Here is a 20,353-nt window from a genome sequence, read left to right as displayed (position 1 = left end):
TAAAACTGCTGGATTCGATATGAAAAACATCTTGAAAATCATCAGCAAACTGGCAAAGACACAAGAAATACTAAGGACAAAATCTAGGTGAAGGTTAAGCTTTTGCTGGTGTAAGATATATTAAGGATTTGATCTTCACAGTGGGGATCATTATCTTCGCATGTTACATTCGAGGTGACTGAAACACATGGAGGCTAAGGACAAGCTCAAAGTCACAGAGCTAGCAACTGGCAGAGCTAACATTCGAACTTGAGGTGGCCTGGCTCTCGAAGTCACTGTTCTTACTATACCACAAGATACCAAAAACAGAGCCAAGGCCAACCAACCACGAACAAGATAAATACAAAGATATCCACCCCTGGACCTACTGTACTAAAACTGTGGGACATCAAACAAAACCTATGAGATTTTAAAATGGGCCAGAGAGAAAACAAGGACTGCCATCACAGAAGCCAACGTCTCAACAACAACAAGAGGAGCCAGGAAGACAGGACATGTAACTGTCGATCTAGAATTCTACATCCTGAGAAACGAACTTTTAAGAAGAGCAAAGTGAAGACCTTTTCAAATTAAAACTGAGAAAATCTGTTACCAGCAAATATCCAGGGCAGGTGACTTTAAAGGGTGTACCTGAAGCAAAATAAAAATGATTCCAGATGAAAGCTCCGGGATGCAAGGGAAGAAGAGAAAGGAAGCGGGAAATGCGAGTAGTGAATGTAAGGAAGCTGGGGCTGTATAATTCAAGATTAACTGCTAACAACGATGACTTACAGGTCAAACAGGACAAGAAAACACGAGGATAAGTCTGAGGCATGGTAAATGTAGCTGAAAGTATTCTAAGACCAAGACAGGTAGAAAAACACCACTTATTACAAACAATATTATGGTCAAAAACCAAATATTATGGTCAACACGGAAAATCCAAAATCAAAAAAAATCTACTGATCATTAATAAAAATTTAGAAAGTTCAACAGATAAAAAATTAGTATAAAAACCAAATTACAATTTATATAGCAAGAACAATTAGAAAAGCAAATCTTTTTAAAAGGTGGCATGTTCAATACAATCAAAAATATCTTAGAAATCGGTCTAAAAAATGTGTTCAAGGGACCAGATGAAATTATAAATTTATAAAACTTTAGAGAAAGATAAGGCCTAAGTAGCAAAGGCCTACACCACATTCATATATTAGAAGATTCAGTATTTCTAAGATGTAGTCTTCTCCCAATTGATCAGTGCAATTCCAATACAAAATTCAACAGGTTTTTTAAATAAAATCTGAAAAGTTGATTCTAAATCCAAGTTATTAAGAACTAAAGAAAGAAAGGGAAGACACTCTTGAAGAGGAACAACGTGGATGGGATTCATGTTACCTACAAGCAAAACTTATGAAACTGGGGCGCCTGGGTGACTCAGATGGTTAAGCGTCTGCCTTCAGCTCCTGATAACCCCCACATTGGGTTCCCTGCTCAGTAGAAAGTCTGCTTTCCCCCTCTGCCTCTCACCTCTCCTTGTGTTCTCTCTCTCAAATGAATTAAAAATGAATTAATTAAAAAATTAACTTACAAAACTGTCATTATTAGGACAGTGTAATTTAAGCCAGTGGGGCAGAAGTGAAAGCCCAGAAATAGATGGACAGCTGATCTATGACAGATGTGGGCCAGCACATCAATGCGGGGAGGATGGAACTATCAAAATCAGTGCTGGAACAACTGGTTGTCGTATAGAAAAACGAAACCGGCCCCCACCTCACGCCATACACAAAAATCAATTCCATATAAAGATCTAAACATGAAATACACAGCTAGAAACTTCTGGAAGAAAACAAAGCTAAGAATATTCATGAGTTTGGAACCTAGAGAGATTTCTTAAGTGTAAAAGCAGAAACCATAAGAGAAAGAATGATAAACCCAATTAGAGTAAAACTGAGAACTGCTCATCAAAAGATGCCATTAAAAAACTAAAAAGACAAACCACAAACCCAGGGGAAGCTTCTACAATACATACAACCAAAATAAGGAATACGATCCAGGATTCCTAAGAATTAATTAGAAAAAATACAGATGAAAGAAAAATGAGTCAAAGACTTCACCAGGCACCTCACAAAAAAAGGACATTCGAATGGCCAACAGATGTGGAACAAACGCTCAACTTTTGTTAGCAATCAGGGAAATGCAGATTAAAATTACAACTTCAGACCCATCTCAGTGGCTCATATTTAGATCAGTATCAAAGGCTGGCGAGACCAAGGAGAACCCTAGGTTCAATGAGAACTCCTGGGCAGGAGTGCCAACTGATAACACAGAAAACAGTTTGGCACAATCCTTTGACCCAGCAAGTCCTCCTGGGGATGCCCTCCGGAGAAACCCTATTCATGTGTGCACCGAGAGACATGCACAAGAAAGGCCAGAAACATGCTGCTCCTCCTAGCAACAAACTGGAAAATGACCCCGCTAGGAACACGGATGTATAAAGTGTGGCATACACATACGACTTCGTGGCCGTGAAAACAGACTACACTGATCAGTACGAGTACAGCCCACAAACATGTTCAGTGAAATACATAGCATGATTCCATTACATAAAAGCTCAAAGACAAGCAAAATTAAACAATATATTAATCAAGGATATGGTCAAAGGTTGTAAAACTATAAAGAAAAGCAAGGGAACGATTATCACAAAAGTCAGGAAAGTGATTACCTCTCGGGAGAGGGAAGAGGAGGCAATCGGAGAGGGGCACATAGGAGACTTCTAAGGTACTGGCAATGTTCTATTTCTTAACCTGGGTGGTGGGTACATGGATGTTCACTTTATTATTAGTATGTAAACTGTATGCACACATTTATACACTCTATAGATTTCACAACAAAACAAGTTTTAAAGATGCAACTATTGATTAGGGAAAAATTTGCAGCGAGAAGTTCACTGTAAAGAGGCGGACACTTACCAGTGCTTCTTCATAGGGTTTGTATCTCTCCAACTGCTGTAGTGCTTTGTTATAGTTCTGAATTACCGACTCTGGTATTGGGTCTTCTGACCACTCTTCATACTCTGCAAATGTGGCCTCCATATCTATTGAGAGATGGATTCAGCCCCATAGGTCTTGCCACTGAGTTTTATCAACCCAGAGATTAAACTATGAGACTCGGAGGATGCCAGCCCCTCCCACAAGTGACCACAGCAACTCTTATGCTCAAATCTTCTACTGGGCCCAGACGTGACCTTAGATTCTGTCTCAAAGCAATTCCCCCGGAAGCCCTACCAATTAATCCATCAGTTAATTAAATAATAGCAACACTTACCTAGTGCTTCCTATGTTCTAAACTCTCCATCCACTAACCCATCCAATCCTCCCAGCTCTAGGGAGTAGGTTCTACCATGATCCCCATTTTGCAGTTGAGAAAACGCAAGTAGAGGGTTACATCAATTGTCTGCAGGTCACAGTAGAGCAAGGCCTTGCACCAGGCAGTCTGGCTCAAGTACATGCTCTACTCACTGTACTATGCCATGTCACATTGGTATGAGAGATGAAACCTGTAGGCTGCTCAGTTCTAGCCTTTTCTGCATGTCACCCAAGGATTCAACTGGAAAGCCACTTTATAACTTGTTAAATCAAATCCAAATAAGCTACGAAGTAAAAAGAGCAATTACGTCTGGGCTCAAGCAGTTGTCCAGAGGTGCCAAGGGTGTACAATGTGAAACCACGCCTGGAGAACAAACAAGATGGCAGCACAAAACTCTTCCCATGCCCAGAAAAATCCTCCAGACACTGCTCATGCTCTAGCTCTAGCTCCAGAGTTTCAAGGCTTGGCTTACCAAAATATATTCACCCAAACAGGAAAATCCTTACCAAACCCCCAAGAAATTCAGGTATGAACACTTCCAACCAACAGTGCTCCTGAACCAATCACCCTCACAGAAGAATGCTATAAGCCTGTGAGAAATCCTCATTCTGATTCGGAAGAGGTTACTACTAAAGAAAAAATGCTCACCATGGAGCTCTTACCCAATGAAGTTTCCCCAGAAAACATAGGGGGGTTTGTTTCCCTATTCCTTATAGTAATTCTACCTCTCCAACAGTGTCTTAATAGAGAAAACTGCGAGTCAGGAAGTCTGGCTTCTAATTCTGCTGGCTGACCCTCAATCCTCTTGACCATTAACAATTCAAGGTATGTTTTTAACCAAAGGCCTCGTCCACAGTGACACTGCCCAGTGAGAGTAAGAACACCAGCAACATCTGCCTCATAGGGTGCTAGGCAAGACCTAATGACAGGACATGCCCCAAAACATTTTAAAAACCACGGAGGGCTGGCTGTCGACAGGTCCATTTCTCTTACCATAGAGTGGGATCGCCAGCTGTCGCCGGAAGAGACTGTGGACTTTCTCCAGCTGTGAATCAAAGGTTTGTTCCCGGTCAAAAGGGGAAAGGAAGCCAGCTATGGGCTAAAGAAGCAAATTTGTAGTAAATGACAAACTTGGCAGTCCTTCCTACTTCAAAAAAATACTGCAACAAATTTTTTAGTTCAAACTAAAAATACATATATATGACCTCTGATACACGAGGTATTGTGTCAAATGCTGGCAGAGGCACAAAAATAAACGTCTCTGCTACTAAGTGTTTCCGACTGGGTGAAAAGCAAAAAGGAATCTTAAAAATGTATATACTGACGACATATGCACAAATGACTACAATGAAGCAGAATGTAAACACTAGGAAAGAAAAAGTATCATAAGGCTTGCTTTTGGCTGGCGTTTAAGGCTGAGTTTTGTTATGAAGGGAGGAAAGCAGCACAGACTCCAGGAGAAGCAGGCATTTGGGATGCACCTGCAGGCTCTCCTGCCGCAGTAAGAGGAGGAAACGGACTCCCAGTCGAAGGAATCATCTAAGTACAGTGGCCAGCAAGTGCACAACTGTGCAGGGGTGCGTAGGAGCAGAGTCCACACAGGGTTATGTCTGATGCTGGAGGGCCACAAATGCCAGCCAAAGGAGTTAGCCCCAATGCCTCCATCGAGGTGAGCTGAAGGCACCACTGCAGACTTTTCAACAGGGATGTAATCAACAAGGGACTGGGCTTTAATAATAACCATCTAACTACTAGAGGGCTCCACTAGGTACGGATGGTAACTGTGCGCCACACACACGGGAGAGGGAACACTGGGAGGGGACTGTAAACCCTTGAATCAGAGTTCAAAAAAATCCAATTATGATGGGGTCAAATCTCTTACACCTCTTGCCAGTTATTACTGCACATGACTAATACATATACATTTCTTTTAAGAGACATAGTTATTCTGGTGTATTCACCTGGAACCAGTAACTGAAGTAGTATTTTTAAATATCAGAAAAATTACAAGGTCATCTGCTTTTAGTCAAAGGAATCATTCTTGTTGTTCCACAAACACTACTGATTTTACTTTACCGCCCACCCACTAAGGGACTGGTGAGGACCATTTTCGTTAACTGTGTTCTTCCAAGGCCACTTACAAAGACAACCCCAACCAGTCGAAGGCAAGCATTGGTCACAGAGACCAAGGCCACTCACCCGGGCAGCTTCCACAATGGCACTTTCAAACTCCCTGTAAGCCTCCCAGATGGCGAGTCCTTTGGTCATATGTAAGCCGACTGACGAGAGCGCCCTTTCAAACACAGAACGGACTTTCTCCAGGCCACCTTTCTGACCAATTCCACCGACTGAGTATTGGCCATATTCCAGCCAAATGTTAGGACCTAAGAAGAAGAAGTGCTCTATTAATTCAGGATATGAAGTACCCAAAGATCAAAACTTTTGTTCTGCTGAATCACAAAAGAAATATGCCCACCAAAACAGTACTCATTCATGCAAAAAGGCAAGAGCACATCAACAAGCATCCAATGTACATAAATAAATTACTAATACTGAAGTTGGAAAGGAAAGTGTATCTTAATGTCTCTACTAGGTTACAATTACCGCGATTTTACTTCATAAACAGAATATGCCAGCCGGTAATATGTAATACGCTCATGATTAAAAAGCCTATTTATTAAAATGGAAGCAATTCAATGAAAATATTCAATAGAAATAGTTACAAATCTGAGTACTTTCAGAAAGATTTCAAAGCTTAGAATTTTTTGACTTTTGAATCTTTTTAAGCCTTCTGGTCAAAGTCAAAGAACAAATTAAAACCACCAATTCTGTAACCAGAAGTCTATTTTAAGACTCTCTTTGTAATGATGTTTAAACAGCAACAGCAGAAAAGACCTGAACACCCGCTTTTTGTCACTTTCTTCTTAAACTTTATACACACTCACCCCCGCAGCTTTAAGAGCAAACTAATGAGTTAAACTCCTTGGGCGTGCTCACTTCGGTAGCACATATATTAAATGCTTTAGGAATGCAGTGGTTCCCAATGCACACGTTTTGCACATTAAGTCACTTCTCAGAGATCTGAAAATATTTCACAGGCCTATCCATTAACCTTGTAAAATAAAAATACTTAAAAGATAAAGTCAATTTGACAATTACTGTATGTTTTCCCAAGGACTGCTTTTTCATGAAACAGGTTTATTTCAAAGAACTTAGCCAAACTTTGTTAGCTACTCTGTTTTAGCTCACCAGTACAGAGCAGCCATATGGGATGCAAAACAAAAAAGGAAGAGGGGGCGCCTGGCTGGCTCAACTGGTAGAGCATGCGACTCTTAAAGCAGGTCAAAGTGGCTTCCGAACATTCACAAAACAAGGGACATAATTTCCATGCTCTAGGGCTCCTGAAACTAACATAAGAGCCCCATGGACCCCCATTCAAAACTACTTTAAGAGACCTAATCTGAGAAGCATGGTTATCTGGCTTCAGACCCCCAGCAGCCCTGAAGCAGTTGGGGAACAGGAAGGCACACTGACCTCAGCACTGACAGTGGTGACCCCACAGCAGGGTAACTGTTAATAATGACTCTGAGACATTCACAAAGGGGTGCCAGGATATCAGAAAACATGGGAGCGTCAAGCCCTGGAACTGTCAAGAGGTTCTAAGAAGCCACATGGACGATCGGAGCAAAGACCCAAGAATACTAAAAGCACATAATGGTGGAATTTCATATTCACAAAACACCTGTAATTTTTGGTATTTGGATTATAAAAACTAAAAACTGATCAATTCTCTTGGCTGGTATAGGCACATGGAGAATTCTCTTCCTCAGGGTAGTCTATCTTCACATTCCAGTGCCTGTCAAAAGGGGAAATGCCCACAGTGGGGAAAACCAGATATGGAAGAAGGATGTTTAATTTAAAAGGAGGAAATTTGTGGGGGGTGAGTGGCTCAGCCGGTTGGGCGTCCAACTCTTGATTTCAGCTCAGGTCATGATCTCTGGGTCAGGCTGAGCACGGAGCCTGCTTGTTCCTCTTCCTCTGGCTCCTCCCCGCCCCACAGCCCACACTTGCAAGTGCACTCCTTCTCAAATACATAAAATCTTTAAAAAATAAATTAGGGGCGCCTGGGTGGCTCAGTGGGTTAAGCCTCTGCCTTTGGCTCAGGTCATGGTCTCAGGGTCCTGGAATCAAGCCCCGCATCACGCTCTGCTCAGCAGGGAGCCTGCTTCCCCCCTCTCTCTCTGCCTGCCTCTCTGTCTACTTGTGATCTTTCTCTCTCTCTCTATCAAATAAATAAATAAATAAAATCTTTAAAAAAAAATTTTAAATTTAAAAAAAAATTTTTTAAATACACTTTGTCCATAGCATTCTCTGATGTGTCCTATTTAGAGAAAAAGCGTATTTAGAGAATCATACTACCAACAGGGGAGGGAAAGAAACTTCGAGAGAAGGTGTCTACTTCACTTGCGCTGGCAAAACTTCAACACGAGCAGACAATGCACAACGCACACCTGTGTGGTGATGGAGGTTCTGTATGTCAACTGTAGTGGTGGTTACCAGAATCCACACATGGGGTAAAACATCACAGAAGCAGACACGCACATTGTACTAAGATCAATTCTCTGATTTTGATTTTGCATAGTAGTTACAGGACACTGAGGAAGGCAGAATGAAGTATAGGACCTCTCTGTACTACGGTTCTGTAAATCTAAACTTATTTTATTTTTTTTTAATTTTTTTTAAGATATTATTTATTTGACAGACAGAGATCACAAGTAGGCAGAGAGGCAGGCAGAGAGAAAGAGAGGGAAGCAGGCTCTCTGCTGAGCAGAGAACCCGATGCGGGACTGGAACCCAAGACCCTGAGATCATGACCTGAGCCAAAGGCAGAGGCTTTAACCCACTGAGCCACCCAGGCGCCCTCTAAACTTATTTTAAAATAAGAAGTTTTTAAAAGCTTTTTAATATTAAAAAAAAAAAAAGCATTCTGTCCAAAACTTCTAAAAATCCAAAACTATGTATAAAAGGCAACCTTTAGTCATCTAAAAATACCATGTTAAGTTCTCCCCACCAAAAAAATGCAGGGTGTGAATATGTTCACTCCCTTACTACAAACATTTCTCCTAACTGTATTTTAAAACCAAATATCCTCAAATGAAAACCACAGACAGTGGGTGTGAGCGGCTGGGTGGCTCAGCTGGTTAAGCAGCTGCCTGCAGCTCTGGTCATGATCCTGGAATCCCAGGATCGAGTCCCACATCGGGATCTCTTTTCAGTGAGGAGTCTGCTTCTCCCTCTGCCCTTCACCCTGCTCTCATGTTCTCTCTCAATCTCTCTCAAATAAATGAAATCTTTAAGAAAGGAAGGAAGGAAGGAAAAAAGAAAGAAAGCCAAAATGAGCATAATAAGTAAATTCAAATCTTTCTAATTGCTGGACTAACGCTCTCCTTTCTGAGGAGCAATCCCTCACGAGGCAACCCTGGGCACCAGAGACGGACACATCCGCAGACACCTCTAAAAAGCGCGCGGGGAACTTACAAATATAATCCTTCACAGCTTTCTCGAAGAGGTCGTACACGTGCTCTCTGTCCAGGCCGTCCAGAGCCATGCTGATCTCGTCATGGAGCCACTCCAACCAGAGCTCTGCAAGACAACAGCACCTCCTGCATGACCATCTCCTTCACCAAAGGGCAGGATGACAGCAGGGACTCTACTGCAAGTCACCAGCGCACCCACGTTTCACCCATCTCATACAGCCTGCCACAGTTCACAGAAATTCAGTTCTTGAAACTTGTACCAAACACACAGAAAGTTTATGCTTCCAAATAAGACCAAGTAATTAAAATCATAATATCGTACACCTGTTGGGCATTTCATATTTTTGCTAAGTACTTAGGTATATATATTTCTCATTCAATCTTTTTTAAATTCCTGTAGGTGATAGTCATAATAATGAGTAACGATGGCATCTATCTAAGCATTTATGACATGCTAGGGCATTTATTACGTGTTGTATCCAGAATACCTCATCCAATCCATGTACCATAATGTAGAAACTACGGCTAGCCCATCTTACTGCTGGGAAAAATGAGTCTTAAAATGTTTACATAATTCGCTGAAGGTCTCACAACTAGTAAGATGTACAGTCAGGAACGAATCTGGGCAATCTGATTTCAGCTCCTACACTCAGCAGTTATGTTTTTGGGCAGGGAGAGGGGGAGAGAGCTGGATCTGGGACCTGTGTTCTCCCAAATCCTCCCTAAAAAATCAATTACAAACTCATGAAGGACTGGTCTATAAGATGCACAGGGTAATTCTGTTTCAAATAGGTAAGTAAAAGTAATCTAAATGCTAACTACCATGTAACAAACAAAGTACGAAACATTTACACTAAAAATCGTTTATAAAAGTTTAACTGTAATACAATTATCTGGTGCTGAGAAAATGGATTAAAGAAACACCAGAATGGGAAACAGAAAGATGTGGGAAAAGATTAATCATGACAGAGGATAAAAAAAAAAAACTGGGATCCAAAACATCAGTCTGTATTACACAATCACAATTATGTTTTGCAAAAAACTAAAAGATGAAAAACTAGAAATCACTGACACTGGATAATGGGTTTTCTTCTTTCCACTGTATTTCTATGTTCCACATTTCTGTAAGGAACACATCCGAGCTTCAGCATTGAAAACAGAATGTATATTCTTCAGTTCTGTGTTTACAAAAGCAGGCCCACTGCTAACATTTTACCTTCAGTCAAAGGAAAGATCTCACTCATCTTCTGGCGAGCCATCCTCACTTTGGTAAGCTCCCCTTCCAGCCGGAGCAGCCGGATCAGGTCCACATGGCAGTTGTAGTCATAGACGTTGATAGACAGCTAAGAGGAAAAGAACACAAGGTGAAATTTACAATGCCACCATCAAAAGAACTTAGCATTTTTCACCAATGGTGACAATGCACGCATCTGCTACTAACAAAAGAGATGTGCTATCTGGGAGTGCCACTGAAAGAGCAAGGCCACATTTACCCCCAGGAAGAGGAAGAAAAATCAATGAACAAGCCTTTCTCTAATAAACACACAGAGCCTCCACTCTGTTCCAGTCCCTGTAAGAACCCAGCTGGGTTGTTCTCTGAAATACAGGAAACGTTCTGATGAAACAAACACCAAGTGTGACCTCAGGCAAGTCATTAACTTTGCTCAGCCTCTGTTTTCTCATCTGTAAAATGGGGGCTATCACTAGGGTCTAGTCCATAAGGTTCTTGTGAGGATTTAAAAACGTGATTAATAGCGTGCTTTAGCACCTGCCGCCTGTGTAGGTAAGAGCTCTTTTATCAAACAAAAACAACAAAAAGGAAACCCCAATGGGAGGAGCGAGAATGGCAGCACCTGCTGAAGCTAAGTAATAGGTACATGAGAGATTTATTTCTATTATTTGAAACTTTTCAAACTGAAAGTTAAAACAAATGAAAATAACTGCTTAAAAAGCTATCAGACATCTGAGACAACAGAAAACTAAAAGAACCTGCCACTAGCAGACTTTCTCTTAAAGACAGTGAAAGGAAGAGAAAGGAAATGATCAAAGAAATCTTGTAGCATCAGGAAGGAAGGAAGAGCTCAAAGAGCATGAAATATAGACAAGTATCCTGGAAGATCCTTCTCATGAGTTTTCTAAGCTGTAAGTGATAACTGACACAAAAATTTTAAGACCACCTGATACTCAAAACAATGATATTTAAAAGTGGGGATGCTAAATGCAAGGACGTCCTCAATGGAAGGACCATTTCCACACTTCACTCAGTGGTAGAACACAGCTACCGTGTTAAGTCAAATAAACTATTCCTAAGGCAACCACTAAGAAACTATACAAAGCAATACACTAAAAAGCACTATAAATAAATCAAGACAGAATCCTAAAAAATGTCCTTCCTAGGAAGGCAAGAAAAGAGAAACAGAAGAATAAGAAACACAGGAAACAAATAGAAAATAATAAAATGTCAGGCTTTAGACCTAACACAGCAATTAATTATCTTAAACATTTATGCTCTTAGGACACCTGGGTGACTTAGTCGGTTAAGCATCTGCCCTCAGCTCAGGTCTTGATCCCAGGGTCCTGGGATCGAGACCCACATTGGGCTCCTTCTCTCTGCTTCTCTCTCTGCCACTCCCCCTGCTTGTGCAAGCGCATTCTCCCCCTCTTTCTTTCTGACAAATAAATAAAATTTATCTTTTAAATATTTATGGTCTCAATATACTAATTAAGGGGCACCTGGGTGGTTCAGTTGCTTAGGCATCTGACTCTTAATTTCAGCTCAGGTCATGATCTCAGGGTCATGGGACTGAGCCCCACATGGGGCTCTATGCTCAGTGGGGAGTCTGCTTCTCTCCCTCTCCCTTTGCCCCTCCACTCATTCACTCTTTCCATAAAATAAACAAATATGGGGTACCTGGGTGGCTCAGTCAGTTCAGCGGTTGCCTTCAGCTCAGATCATGATCCCAGGGTCCTGGGATCGAGCCCCGCATTGGGCTCCCTGCTCAGTGGACAGCCCGTTTCTCCCTCTCCCTCTGCCTGCTGCTCTGCCTACTTGTGCTCTCTAGCTCTCTGCCAAATAAATAAAATCTTTAAAATAAATAAATAAAAATAAACAAATAAATCTTTTAAAAATATATATATTAGTTAAAAGGCACAGAATGGGAGAGTAGATAAAAACACAACCTAACTATATGATTACAAGAAACTCACTTCAAATTCAAGGACATGGGAAGGCTGAAAGTAAAAAGATAAAAAAATAGATAGCATATAAACATTAGTCCAAAAAAAGAAGTGGCTATATTAATATCACATAAAGCAGACTTCAGAGAAAATATAACTACCAAGGATAAAACGGGGCATCACAAAATGATGAAAGGCTCAACCCACCAGCAAGACAAAGCAATCCTAAATGTGTATGAAACAAACAACAGACCCTCAAAATAGATTAAGCAAGACCGTTCAAGCTAAAAGAAGAAAGAGACATACACACTTACAATGGGGACTTCAAAATCCTCCACTTCAGCAACTAGAACTACTAGATGAAAAATCAGCAAGCAGACAGAAGAGCCTCAGCATCAACCAACAGGATCTAATTAACATATACAGAACATTCCATCTGATAGTAACAGAACACAGCTTTTTCTTCCTCAAGAGCCCATGGAAGGTTTAGTGAGACCAAAGCATGGGCTGTAAGACAAATTTTTAAAAAGTGAAATCATACAGAAGATGTTTTCTGATCAAAACACAATTAAATTAGAAATCTGTAATGGCAAATTAAAAAAAGAGGGGGTGCTTAGGTGGCTCAGTGGGTTAAAGCCTCCGCCTTCGGCTCAGGTCATGATCCTAGGGTCCTGGGATGGAGCCCCACATCAGGCTCTCTGCTCAGCGGGGAGCCTGCTCCCTCCTCGTGCGCGTGCTCTCTCTCTCTCTCTCTCTCTCTCTGCCTACCTGTGATCTCTGCCAAAAAAACAAAAAAAAACAAAAAAAAAACCTGTAATGGTAGGGAAATATTTAAACATTTGGAAATTAAGTGATATACTACTTGTAAATAACCCACGGGTCAAAGAGAAAGTCTTGAGATAAACTTAAAAATATGTAGAACTGAATGAAAATGAAAATACAGGGGTGTCTGGGTGGCTCAGTGGGTTAAAGCCTCTGCCTTCAGCTCAGATCATGATTCCAGGGTCCTGGGATTGAGCCCCGCATCAGGCTGTCTGCTCAGCAGGGAGCCTGCTTCCCTTCCTCTCTCTCTGCCTACTTGTGAACTCTATCTGTCAAATAAATAAATAAAATCTTTTTAAAAAAGAAAAGAAAATGAAGATACAGCAAGTCAAAATAAGGATACAGCTATCGCAGTACGGAGAGGAAAACTTACAGAACTAAATTCAATGTATAAAAAGAATCATACACCATGACTAAGTGGAATCTGTTCCAGGTACATAAGGCGAGTTCATACTGCAGTCTGTGAAAATCAATCACTGTAACCCACTAGCTCAACAGGTTAAACCAAAATCACAGTATCACTGATACAGAAAATGCATCTGACAAAATCTAACCACCATTCGTGATAAAAATTCTATACCAGTTAGGCCCTTATTAAAATTTAAATTTTTTGCTCTATGAAAGATTCTACTGAGGATGCAAAAACAAGCTACAGAATTCAAAAAATATATGTACAAACCACATACCCAGCAAAGGACAAGTATCTAAAAGATACAACTCCAAACTCAGCAATAAAAAACCAAGAATTCAATTAGAAAATGGGTAAAAGACATGAACTAATAGGTACAGAGAGGACACAAGACAGCAAGTAAGTGCACACTATCAGGGAAATGCAAATTAAAACCACAATGAGAAGTCATTACACATCTAGAATGACTAAAATAAAAAATAGTGGGGCACCTGGGTGGCTCAGTGGGTTAAGCCTCTGCCTTCAGCTCGGGTCATTATCTCGGGGTCCTGGGATCGAGCCCCGCATCGGGCTCTCTGCTCGGCGGGGAGCCTGCTTCCCACTCTCTCTCTGCCTGTCTCTCTGCCTACTTGTGATTTCTCTCTCTTTAAAAAAAAAAGAAAAAAAATAGTGATAATACCAAATGCTGGAGAAGATGAGAAAAAAAAATGAACTGGCTCACTCATACGTTGCTGATACTGCTGATGGGAATGTAAAGTGTGGATGGCAGCTCTGGAAAACAGCTGGGCCATTTCTTATAAATTCCACACACAATTACCACATCACCCAGCAAGTGCACCCTTGGGTACTTTTCCAGAGAAATAAAACCTATGTACCCACAAAACCTGTAAGTGAATGTTCCTAACAGCTTTATTCCTAGTAGCCAAACCTGGAAACCCAGATGTCCTTCGCTGGGGAATGGTTCCAATAACCGTGGGGCACCCATACTATGGACTACTACTTAGCCAGAATGAGGAAATGAACAACATGTACCCAACTTAGATGAAACTTTTTTTTTTTAAGATTTTATTTATTTATTTGACCGGGGTTGGGGGGGGGGTCACAAGCAGGGGTAAAGGGAGAAGAAGCAGGCTCCCCGCTGAGCAGAGAGCCCGACATGGGGCTGGATCTCAGGACCCTGGCATCTTGACCTGAGCCAAAGGCAGATGCTTAACTGACTGAGCCACCCATGGGCCCCACAAGTCAGATGAATCTTAAGGGAATTATGCTGAATAAGAAAAGCTAATCCAAAAAGATTACATACTATGTGATTCCATTTACATAACATCCTTGAAACGACAAAATTATAGAAATGGAGAACAGATTAGTGGTTGCCAGAGATCAGGAACTGTAACTATAAAAGCACAACAGGAAGGACCCTTGTGGTGACAGACTGATCTGTGTTGACTGTATCAACGTCGACATCTGGGTGGTGGTGTTACACTATAGTTTTACAAAAGGTTACCATTGGAAGAAACCAGTAAAGGGTACACAGGATCCCTGTAGAATTTCTTAAAACTGCAGGGAATCTACAACTATCTCAAAATGAAAAGTTTAATTTTTTCAAAATGCTTTCGTATGAGTTGGGGTATGGGGTTCCCTTAAGTCTACATATGAACACCAGGGTCTACTCTTTCAACATCTGCCACATTTCAGCACTAAGTTAGTTCCCTCTCCTTCATTCAACTAACACTCTGACGATGTACTCAACAATCTAGACACGAGGTACTGTATTAAAATACACAGAGGAGAATCTGTATCACCAGGTAGCAAGACTCAGGAACAATGATTTAGAGCGTGGAAACAAGAGTGACAAACTGACCAACAGAACAAAAAGAGAACGCTGAGAAACAGACCCATGCAGACAGAAAACATATGACAGAACAACACTGGTTCTATCTATCAAAATGAATTCATGACTCACGACCATGACCCCAGTTTGAAAAACACTCAGAGAAATCCTTATACATGTTGAATAATAGCACATTTCAACAGTAACAATGTTCCTTGTAGCTTGTTGGTAATAGGACCAAAATAAAAGAATAAAACAAAAATAAACTGTGAGCAATCCTAAAGCTAGAAGAATTGATAACACCCCTCCAATGGTGTACTAAATATACAGCAGGCAAAATGAACGAACTGTAGCTACAAGCAACACGGAGGAATCCCAAAACACACTGCTGCATGGAAAGCAGTCCCAAAAGATTAAATGCCACATGATACACTTTCCAAACACTCAGAAATTAGCAAAAGTGGGCAATATATTACCTAGGGACACATATGTAGCTGAAAAAGATATACACTTTTTTAAAAGAGAAGGAAGCACACCAGTTCAAAAAAGTAGTTACTTGGGCTTTACGGAGGGGAAGCAGGGCCACGGAATAGGGGAAAAGCCAATTAGGTACGTGCAACAGTACTGATCAGGTTCTAACTCTTAGACCAAATGGTGGGGTAAGTAGTGTTCACTTGACCACCACACTTCACAATTTACAGACCTGAAGTGCTTTGTATGTATCAAATTACATGCAAAAAGACAACACTCAATAATAGGCAAGAGTCTGACCTAAAATTTTTATCTTAAGACTTTTTAGCAATGTTCTCCTGCTCATGAGATATAAATTTTAACAAGCTAAGCCCATTCTATGATTACATGATGAGTTTAAAAAGGACTGGACTAGGTCAGGACACAAGCATTCTAATCTCCCCTGGTTCTTGGCGTCTTCATTTTTACCAGGAAGGAGCCAGAGTAAACCTCTGCTTCTCAAGTGGTTTGTCCTGACACACTCATGTTTCACAACTGACTGTCAAGTGTGCAGCCAAGTCACATTAACTGAAGAAGTGAGGTTTGCCCAAACTGTACTTTTCTTGCTAAACAAGAGGCAGAGGCGCTCCCTGTCACCCACTGCTCTCAAGTCACCTGGGTCTGAAGGTGGTTTTGGAGCAGGAAGAGGGATGGGACAGTCCTGTTAGAGTGACTAACGTCTATACAGCTCCCCTTACATGAATACCATTTGTACGTCAGGAAAAGTATAAAAGTCAACGAAGTAGAGAAACTGCTTCCCAGGATGGCTATTGGTCTAAATTTCTGATTTCTAGGCCCAAATAATAAAGACACTGAGTAAGAGGTGCTCCAAAAGTATGTGTATTTAAATGCATACTGAGATGCATTTATGAGACTTTCTACAGAGTTCACTCAGCACCGATAAGTGAGAACATATACTGGTCTATTCTGGTCTCAGAACATCATTAACAACAAAGTATGACTTAAATAAAGAAGCGGCTTAGCCAGTGCACACAACGATGTGCTGTTTTCCTGATCCCCTAACAACCTGGACCCCAAGCGGTGGTAGAGAAATAACGAGGCCTGGTCCTAGAAGACAACTACCACAATTCCGGGCAGGGCGGGGAAAGCACACAGCCGGCCGCGGCACCGCACCTACTGTGTGTCAAATTTGCCAGGAGCTTTATAAGCGTGGGTCACCTAAGCTCCACTACAGCCCTACAACCTTTGGTTCAACCACCGAGGACACCGCAGGCTCAGGGAGCTGGAATAACTTATAAGGCACCAAGAGGTGCCACTTTTAGTTTCAGAACACAAATATAGATAAAGGGAAATCTTTGCTTTTGTTACATGGATGGCTACCACAATTAATGTTGAGCTCCCATACAATACACTCAGAGAACTGAAATTTGCAGAGATGACAAGGCTGAGGTTTTCACAGGCCTGTGTTGATGTTATCCATCGTCACACTCCTCCGTAAGAGCACTTACAGGAGGAACTAGAGGCGATGGGATCAGGATGAGGTGGGAGGGAGGTTTGCAAAAATTGGAAAAATCAATCTCCAGACCCCATGACAAACAGGTCGACAAGAGCCAGAGGCTCTTCAATTCACATCACAGTGTGGTCACCGTGTGAGCTCCAAACCACCTTCTGTGACCTGAGGTAGGGCAGGCAACTAGAGGACACCAGTAGCCAGGAGATCTCTGCTCTGACCCATCCTGCTCTCTTGCTAACTACTCTCACCAAGGACTTACTCTGCTTCCAAGCTTCCCCTTCTGCTCAACAGCTAATCCTCTTTCCCCTGACTCACAGAAGAGTAAGCTAATGGCTTCTGGAAAAGCCCAAGGCTCGAAAGAAGTCAGAAGCACAGATTTCCATCAGGACAGGGACAGAGTCAGCCTGGCACCCTATGTTACACTTTTGTGTAGTGAATGAATAGAACACTGTGAATGAATAAAAGACCAAGTAAACACTGGCGTACTTACTTCTAAAAAGCAGAAAAGATAACTACTTGCCTCCCCTACTGGGCTCCTTTGACATTCAAATGTGATGATGAGTGAAACGAGATACCGATGGGTATCGTCACTATTTCACAACAAAAGTATGACTACCAAAGAGGACATTATAAGGAATCTCACACCCAGCAAGGTTAAGTGAGTAAGATAGGTTAACAACTTCACAAAGCTAAGTGATTCCTTATCAGTGTGGCTTTTGGCCCACAGACAACCCTGATAAATTCAATTCCCCTTGTGAGTGACTCTAGGCAAATCATTTCATCATCTGTTCCAAGCCTGTTTCCTCATTGCTAAAACGAAAATGTTCTCGATTTGTTTGCCCTTCCCATTTCTTTTTTAAAGATTTTATTTATTTTTGCAAGAGAGAGAGTGCACGTGTGCAGGGAGGAGGGTCAGAGGGAGAAGCTGGCTCCCTGATGAGCAGGGAGCCCAATGCAGGACTTGACCCCATAACCCTGGGATCATGACCTGAGCCAAAGATAGACGCTTTACCAACTGAGCCACCCAGCTGCCCTGCCCTCCCAATTCTACTTCCCCCTCTCATCTCTGTCCTCTGCCCTCCTGTGTGGACCACATCCAGGGAGTCTCTGGCTCTCTCGCTTCCAGCAGGGTTTGCCCAGCAGAAGGCACCAGTAAATGTTCGGAGAGAGAGGTCAGGGTATTCCTTCCCTCACCCCAATCCTTGATGGGAAGCTGGGGCTGTACCCCTGCCTAAAGGTCTCCCCTGCTCTCAGGTGCCCTCTCAACACAACGATTCAGAAAACCCGTCTGTTTTCTCCCCTCATCTCTTCAGGCCTAGAAGCAGACACTAGGTCCCGCAGTCACTAGCCCTGAGGTACTGCACCTCCACTCCTGTTCTCTCTGACCACACTTTAATAAACACAGCAGTCCCTTTATTAACTTCTCTCAAATTATCCTAATCTGAGCGGACCACCTATCTCCTGCTGAGATCCTGGATTACACAGGAGTTACAAATTACAGATCATGGTACCATCAGGTGCCAGGCACTGAGCTATTAATTACTGTTACAACAACTACAAGCAGAACTTGTTGCTCCCAATTTACAGGTGAGAAAGCGGAGGCTCAGAGAAGTTAAGAAATGTGCCTAGGCTCACACAAACATGGACTAGCTACAACTGGGGCCTCAGCCTCCAGACGCTGAGATTTCTACCGTCCTGTTTCTATCATCACAGTCACGGTCATTGCTTTGTCTATCATACCGTAGTTCACCATTGTGGGCATTGCTACTTAAAAGGAAAAAAAACTCTCTTTTAAGTACGATTTTATTGCGATTGCTGACCACAATTCAACGGTGTGGTTAAAAGCGGGAGCTCTGTAGTCGTTCCAAAGTTCGAGACCTGGCTCGCCACTTGCAGAAGTGTAATCTTCAGCAAGAGAATTCCCTCCACGAGAAGCCTCAATCTCCTCCCCTAAAAAGGGGAATACACTACTTCCTTCCTTGGGTCGCTGCTAGCGTTCAATGGCATATCGCATGCAAAACACCCGTCAAGCAGTAAACGCTCAAATGACGGGACCTGTGATGATTAATAGCGGTTTTGCGGCCTTGGCAGCTTTACTACCGCCGGAGACCTGGGAGAAGAGCCGCGACCCGGGAACCTGAGGGAAGGAGCCCGCCGCCCAGCCCCGGACCCACCTGCTCCTCCAGCCGCTCGATTTCCAGCTGGTTCTTCTCCTCCTCTTCGTCATACTCCCATTCGTACTCCCCAGGGGAGCTCTCGGCGGAGGAAGCCATCGCGTACTCCTCGTCCCCATCGCTCTCACTCACGCCTTCCTCCGGCTGGTCCCACCCCGGCCCCACGGCCTTGTACGTCGCAGTGGCCACGGCCCGCGACAACACCTTTCTCCTCGTCCTAGCCGTCTTAACGTCATCCTCCTCGCCCTCCGCTGTGGGCCCGGCCTTGGGGTCAGCCTCCGCTTCTGAAGCCGATGTTGCGGCCGCCGTCGCCATCTTGCGCTTCCAGTGACTCCCGGGTCTTCTCGCGGCCGCCGAAGACCCGCTGAAGGAGGAGCTGCCCGCGGCGTGCGCCTGACCTAAACCCCGCTCTCCTTGCGACGGAAAAGGAAACTGTGAACCTCGAACGACGGGAAAATCTCGGAACTCGTGAAATTTCGTATTGCTTTTACATAGGTATAGAAGTTCTCTCAGAATAAGAACTCCCCAACACGGCATGTGTTCCGTCGCAACTTCGGACAGAGGTTGGGTCTTTGAACAGGAAGTGGAGGCCGTAGAGGAAGTCATGGAGAGATGACTGAAGGGAAGGGTTTGGCGCCATCTTGAGAAGGTCAAAAGGAATCTGGGAATGAATGCCTTCCTTACTGCCTAGCCCGATCAGGCGCTTGGTTCAGTCTCCCCAGCAACTAAACCGAAAACGCAGAGAAAACTCCAAGTACTTGGGGAAGGATCGACTGCACCGTTCACGAGAAAAACATATTTCACAGAGCTTCCTCCCCTTTATGTAATACCTGGTGCCTAAGTAAGCGTTAAATACACGTGTGGGTTTTCTTGTATGAAATCATGTTCTGCAAGCCAGTATTAATAAATTTCATTACTAAGCGTTTATTAGAAACTCTTCATTTCCAGGCATTGATCATATACATATGTGAGCATGCTGATGAAAACAAATAGATGTAGACATATACATACATACTTTAAAAAAAATCAGAGTATGGCGTGTTCGTTTTTCGCAATTAAGCTCCCATTTTTGAG

General features: G+C 42.6%; 1 protein-coding gene across 2 annotated transcripts in view; it reads right to left on the bottom strand.

Annotated features, from left to right (window-relative positions):
• The window catches only part of SART3 (spliceosome associated factor 3, U4/U6 recycling protein), a 35,976-nt gene extending 16,367 nt beyond the window's left edge, over nucleotides 1-19,609 (bottom strand). The window contains exons 1-6 of one of the 2 annotated variants that reach the window (XM_080822091.1): nucleotides 19,280-19,609; nucleotides 10,099-10,225; nucleotides 8,884-8,988; nucleotides 5,545-5,729; nucleotides 4,339-4,444; nucleotides 2,949-3,073 (exon numbers count right to left, since the gene is read on the bottom strand). In XM_080822091.1, the coding sequence (XP_080678217.1) occupies nucleotides 2,949-3,073; nucleotides 4,339-4,444; nucleotides 5,545-5,729; nucleotides 8,884-8,988; nucleotides 10,099-10,225; nucleotides 19,280-19,594 (963 nt within the window). In that variant the 5' untranslated portion in view covers nucleotides 19,595-19,609. The remainder of the gene's footprint in view (nucleotides 1-2,948; nucleotides 3,074-4,338; nucleotides 4,445-5,544; nucleotides 5,730-8,883; nucleotides 8,989-10,098; nucleotides 10,226-19,279) is intronic. The other variant, XM_080822090.1, reaches the window with a different exon arrangement.
• Between the last annotated feature and the right edge of the window lie 744 nt (nucleotides 19,610-20,353).

This window comes from Martes martes (assembly GCF_963455335.1).
Source record: "Martes martes genome assembly, chromosome: 13".
Lineage (NCBI taxonomy): Eukaryota > Metazoa > Chordata > Mammalia > Carnivora > Mustelidae > Martes > Martes martes.
The sequence above is the reverse complement of the archived record's forward strand: the minus strand, read 5'-3'. Positions and strand labels throughout refer to the sequence as shown.